The 6,634-nt window shown below is 44.4% G+C and overlaps 1 protein-coding gene across 1 annotated transcript; it reads right to left on the reverse strand.

Annotated features, from left to right (window-relative positions):
- Window positions 1–521: 521 nt before the first annotated feature.
- RASD2 (RASD family member 2) lies at window positions 522–2,862 on the reverse strand. Its single transcript, XM_035551920.1, has 2 exons — window positions 2,592–2,862; window positions 522–1,051 (listed from the first exon to the last, which is right to left on the reverse strand). Exons 1-2 carry the CDS (start codon window positions 2,860–2,862, stop codon window positions 522–524), a joined length of 801 nt encoding a protein of 266 aa, XP_035407813.1.
- Window positions 2,863–6,634: the final 3,772 nt, after the last annotated feature.

The following is a 6,634-nucleotide window of genomic DNA, read 5'->3' on the forward strand; positions in this document are numbered from 1 at the left end:
CATACATAGAGTCCGCTCCCAATCTGGGAAACCTTGGTAAGACTGTTGTCCTTTGAAATGCAAGTCCCATTTTTCAAAAGGAGTGCTCCTCACATGCATGCACACAGACACACGCACAAAAACACACACACACAGACGTAACCTCCTTTCTCTTAGCAAGTGCTGCACACTGGGTAATTGCTAATGTCTTCCGTGCATTTTTGACCTACTTCCTTTGTGAAGATGAAGTTGAAATTTCTTTACTTTTCAAGTCTCTGTTCTTTAGACCAAAAGGGGAATGCAGATGAACTACCTCACAAAGACGGAGAAATGCACTCTCAGACATACGTTTTTTTCCCAGTTGTTTACAAGGATGATGTTATTTACATTCATGACTCAGCAGAATCCACAGGAAGAGTTGTCCTTGTTCTGTGTTGGGTGTTCTCCACGAGCCCCGTGAGCCCATCTTGTGCTTCCACAGACCATTTTCTTTAAGGCACTGCATGCGGATGATGACTTCTGCCAGAAGGGGCAAACCTTCTTCACTGGATAGTGCATTTCTCCCTCTCCCTTGACTGACCTTCCCTGAGAACTTTCGATTTGATGTACTTCAGATCGCTGTTGACACTTGGCCGGCGAGCAAAGGGAGAGATCATACCGTAAGCATCCATGTCCTTGACTCGTCGCATCCGGAAGGACTTCTGTTGGAAGGTGTCGCCATACTGGATGGAGATTTTCCTGTGCAGGGCAGGGCTCATCTCATGAGGTAGCTTGGCCATGCTGAAGAGAACATAGAACATCTCATCCACGTTGGTGTTCTTCTTGGCTGAAACTTCAAAGTAAGCACAGTTTTCATCACTGGAGACAAGGTTCTCGCCTTCATCTGAACGCACTTTGCGGTAGATTTCACTGTGGTCATTTTTGTTGCCACAGATCACCATGGGGAGGTCAGCTGATTCCTTAGTCTTGTTCTTCAGGCAGGATTTCACCTCCAGGATCTGTTTCTGGAGTCTCTTGACCTCATCAAAGGATTCCCTGTTATCCAAGCTGAATACCAGGATGAAAACGTCCCCTGCAATTGAAAAATGAAAATGTAAATGTTTGTTCATCACAACCTGTGTTGGAGGAGAAAATTTTAAAAAGCAGTAGGTTTATTTGCCATCTCCTCCCTGTATTTTTTTTTTTTTTGGTGCAGTCCTTTTGAATCTGTTCACTCTGCTGTACTTTAGTTCCAGTTCTTCTAATCCCACTCCCCACTCCTTTCTGTAGTGCTATGGAAAAGGCTTATGGCTTTGATGTTACTTCAGCCATATCTGATTATGTGCTCCTTGGTTCCACTGGACTTGCAGGTTATTGCCCATTTGTACTCTCTTTTGTAAACAAGTTTCTATCCAACTCTGCTCCATTGTTTTCCTTTTTCTTCCTTTCATCTATATGTGTAAAACACAGCCTTTTCTGACACCAGGAAGAGTGGAGAACTAGTAACCACTCAACCTTGGCCTTTTGATTATACAATACAGAAGCAACACCTGAACAGAAGATTTATAGCTACTCAGTCCCAAATGACTAAGAGAGGAATGAGAAGTTTCCCCGTGTTCACTACTCTGCTGCCATTTCAGTTGCACAAGAGAAATAGACCATGGAAAAAAAAGAAATATATAAATGACACAGATCCCCTGGCATTTCCTTTTGACATTTCCTGACTTAAAATTCCTTTTGCAAAATATAAAATAACACAAATCATTGCCTGTTGAATGACAGTCATGTCAAAAGTGCTAAGAGAGATTTCAGGGACAAAAGCTCACATCTGCATCCCTGAAACTGGCCCTAGGACCTCAGCGAATGAAAATGCTAGCCTGGTCTGATGTGAACATCATGTTTCACTGGCTAGCTAGAAGGTGAGATAGCAGATCCAGGAGGTAGGTTTATTGTGAGCTGTGGCTGAACTGTCACTTTCATAGGTTAAGAACACATCTTAGCTCACAAATGGAACTGCTTGACAATGAGGACGTATAAAATGAGTGCACCATTTTCTCTCTTTAACTCATTTGATTAACCATAGACTTAGGAGAAAGGGTAAGAGAGATTTTTTACTGGAATATCAAATCAAGAAAATCAGGCTGGAACTTTTAGGGGAAAAAAAAAAGAGCTTTTCTTGGTTTGAATTCCCTGCCTATACATTTTACATTTGCTTTTCACCGCTTGTGCCTTATAATGACACTCTTGTTTTGTCCCTTGCTGCTCTTTATTGCCCACGAGGTTTTATTCAACCATTCATTTGTGACTGCAGTAAGAAAATATGTTGTAGGAGGGGGAGGTAGCAGAGGAGAGAAATAAACTAGGGGGAAATCTTGATTTCAGACCTTCACCCAGTGGACTTCTCCTCTGTGGCTAATGCACTCCCTATAGCGTAAGAAGCATACCATCCAGGAAATATCTCTCTAGAGAAGTGCATCTTGCAATAAAACCCCACAGTCCATTTAGCTACCTCCCAAATGCATCTTATCCCCAAGAAACTGTCAAATCCAGGCTACAGTTTCCAAGCTACTGCCTGTCATGATGATCTTTCACGCACTGTTCCCTCTCTGCAAACTTCCCCCCCACTTTCTCACCTGTCAGGATGGAAAGCCTCCTCATAGCAGGGAAAGGATGATTCCCTGAGGTGTCCAGGATGTCCAGCTGGTACATATCTCCCCGGATGTTGTAGACCTTGCGGTGAAAATCCTCTATGGTGGGAGTGTACTGGTCCTCAAACCGGCCATTCAGAAAGCGTGAGACGATGGAGCTTTTCCCCACCCTGGAGGCTCCCAGCACTACCATGCGGTATGAGTTCTTGGCTGGCACATTTAGGTTGCAGTTTCCAGTGGACATAGTCTTCATCATTGCTTGGACCTGGAAGAGGGAATGGCAGAGTTGGAGGAAAGACCAGAAACTAGATGAAGGACGTTGAAGCACAACTCTGTGCCACAAGTTGGTCAGAGTGCTCTGGATGAGTGTGTGATATAAAGCAGAATATCTGGTCCTGGCTAGCAGATCAACAGCCTGAACAGAAATCTTCTCACTGGAAATGGCTTCATTTCTTCAGTCACATTTCCAGGGAGTGATTTTTATTTTATTTTTTTCTTTTAAAGTCATATCAAAATGAAAGCATTTATACTGCAGATAGCATATTTTTGAACTGTAATTTGCTATTTCACTTAAACATTACGGGCTAATTTTGTCAGCTGTACTTCAACTTGGACACCAGGTTCCTTCCCACCATCTGCGTCACTTACACATTACCAGATTTTTCAGCAGAGCTTGGTTCTCTGTCAGATGCATAAACATAGAGATCAGAGGTCAGATTTCCCAATATACTGCACCCACTGAGGCTACCATCAGATTTCCCAATATACTGTATCCATTGCAGCTACCAATTAGGATCTAGACCACTTCGTTTGGTTGCCTAAATAGGAGCATCTCACAGTATTCATTTTCTGAGATCAGCCGAAAGTCAGAGAGAAATAGGAACCGTGCTTGACACCCGTGGAAGATAGACATCTCAGTAATTTTAAATAGCTTGTTCCATACAGCCTACAGTGCTGATGCAGGGAGTTTGTGCTACAAAATAGCATCAAGTAGTGATAAATTCTAAGATCTGTGCCTTCGGTGACCTTTTAGAAACCAGAATTTATTCTAGCTAGTTGGACTGGTGGCTTGTGAACTCCCTACCAACAAGCTATCAGCACTGCAGTTATCACTGCCTTGCAGCAGCATGGCCAGCAATGGACAGAGTTGCAGAAATGCAGATTTCGTGGGAGTTTTGCACATACACAGCTGTTATGGGTATCACAGTCATTGAGGATGTAAGTACAGGCTGGGAAAAGGACGAAGGACAGCCATCTTAAATAACTGTCTGACAGGATTTCCAACCCCTGACAAGTAAAATGAGTCTTAAGACCTTGGCGATCCCATTTTGACGTGGCACCCAGATGCAAGAAACTTTGATAGGAAAAAAAAAAAAAGAGGGTTGCACAGACATTTCACACGTACCGGTTCAAATACATTGTGCGCTGAAAGGAAAAACACAACCCCAGTGTGGGGAAAGCTAGCCATTAAAGCAAAGAAAGCACATTTTGGACAGAGTTTATTTTGGTTACTAGGATCTTATTAAAGAATAATCAAGTTCCCACTGTGCTGTTTATTTAACTTAGGTGTTGTTTATTTAATATTACAATTCGAGTACTTTATGTACACTGAAAGATCATTTCTGGGTCCAGATCTGGATTCCTATCTTTCCCTTGAGTGAATTTTATCTCCCAAGCTTTTATGCAGCTGACACTTATCTCAGTCAAGAGCTTAAAATCTTTTACTTTGTTTAACATGCACTAAGCACCAAAGCAGAAGTGAAGATACGGCCACTGCTAAATAAAGAAGTCTCTGGAATTCAGATCCAGCATCATTACAAGCTCTGTGTTATAGCCTGAGGCAACAGCAAAACACGGCTATTTATTATTATTGCTCTTATTTGCTGCACGCTAACAGCACATTCATCCCTATATAAAGCATGGAGGAAAACACAGTGCTTTCCTCAGAGTGTCTTAGGCTGAATTATATACAGAGGGCAGGGATGGACAACATTAGAGGCAGACGGTAATGTCAGATTATAACTTTGGATGGGCACACATACACACACATAGAGGTACGGTGCTGTTGGGATCGCTGTGGCACGAGTGACAGCAAGGAGCACACTGTTTTGGACCAGACTTTTCTTTAGAACGGGACCCATCTCCAATATTGCAGGAACGCCAAGTTTCATCTCTGAAATAACAGTGCCACATACAGTGGCTCTGTCCTCTCCTACATAGCACTCCAACGCTGTCCTGCATCCATGGGCCAGACTAACAGAAACAGAGCTGCCTTGGGGCAATCCCTTTCACCCTCTCAGGCTATATTTAGCTGACAGAGAAAAGCAAGGAGATGGATTTTTTGGGAAAAACCACAAAGCTCTCTACAGCCCGGGCTCAGGACTTAGGAGTCAGCTCCTTGGACTGGGGTGAACTGGTGTGGAGGGCAGGCAGGCTGTGGTGGGTCGCACCTGCTGGAGAGACGTCTCACCCAGCATTGTGGGGCGGCATCAAGGGTGAGCATGGTCTTGACTTTTAAGCAAGTGCCTTCCACATCCAGACGTGCACGCCGGGGGACCCGATCCTGTGTGAATCCCTCCTGTCTGACAGGTAACCACCGAGCTGCTGGTGATCGGAGAAACTCCCATCGTGCAGCAAGGGAGCGGGACTGGGTCCCTGCAGCTACTTGGAGGGCTGGTTTGGCACTTTGAGGGCAAAAGGCACTTCTGTCCGCCTCTTGGAAATGAACACTACCGCCTTGGACCTCAGCTAATGCCACTGGACACCGAATGCCTTGGAGGAGGGATTGTCACCATGGCATCTCTGGTCCCTAAATCACACTGCCTCCCTCCCGCATCAAAGGCAAAACCCTAACTGCAGACATGCTCGTTTCAGGACGCTCTGCCCCAAGGATGTGTATGCACTGAGGAGGAGGAAGGGGTGTAAGAACATGCAAATTTTAATGATTAAATAGTCACTCTATGCTGTCCTCGCTCTGCCTGTCAAGGCATTCGGTCAAGAGGACTCCTGTGCTTTCCTGGCTGCCTTTTGTTTGACAAGGAGTCTAAAGATGCTTTTCAGCACTTTGATTCTTGGAGTTTCTACTCATCTCAGCCCCTCTGCTGCAAATCTGACTCAGAGCATGCTGTTGAGCCGGGAGCTTATGTTTGTGTTTCGTGCTCTCTTCTTATCCCCCCACTCCACTTTGACCCTGGTTCAGTGCAATTTTTCTTCTTTCCTCCTCAGGAAGGAAAGAAACTTCAGCCCTCACTCCCAGCACAGGCACTCATACATTGAAAAAAGATTAAAGACACAAGAAAAGAAATAGAAAGGGACCACATGTTCATGTACTAAATAAAGCAAAATCAATCAGAAGAGAATGAAGAGACAAACAACCTCCAGCTGGCTTTAATCTACATCTTTTCCTTCCAGTTTATTAAACGCTTAAACATAGATTAATTCCCAGTGGTACCTTTTGCTTTATGCACTGGCTTGATGGCAGAAACTTTGCATTAGTATTTTATAGTGGTACAGAGCATAGGGATTTCAAAACGTCATAGAAATGCAGGCAGCGTTATCTCCACTTAATAAAGGGAAAGGCTCATACGCCCATAGAGAGCTGAAACAGCTGTCCAATATCAGCATTAAACCCCATTTCTTTGGATTCCCTATATCTTCTTCTAACTGCTCACCACTGCTGCCTATTTCGTGGGCACACATCGGAACTAATGACAAGGCACCTGCTTTTGCACGCTCTGAAGAGCGCTTGTCTGAATTCCAGCGAGGTGCTGACAGATTTGGTCCTGAGCACCTGGAGAGGGCTATCTGAGGAAGACTGTCTTCGTTCAACCTGCCTACAGCTTTTCCACCTTAGCTCTCCAGCTTCCCATCAGGGGATGCATGACATCTGGTTAGCCTTCCTACAACTCCCCATCCATGAACAGACTTCCCAAGTACCTCTCTTGCACTCCATGGTCTTTAGCTATGGTCTGTGTTTCTGTTTGCCATCCAAATATAATTCACTGCATCCAGCTAAAAAGAACACAGGC

Source organism: Cygnus atratus, chromosome 1 (genome assembly GCF_013377495.2).
Source record: "Cygnus atratus isolate AKBS03 ecotype Queensland, Australia chromosome 1, CAtr_DNAZoo_HiC_assembly, whole genome shotgun sequence".
NCBI classification, from domain to species: domain Eukaryota; kingdom Metazoa; phylum Chordata; class Aves; order Anseriformes; family Anatidae; genus Cygnus; species Cygnus atratus.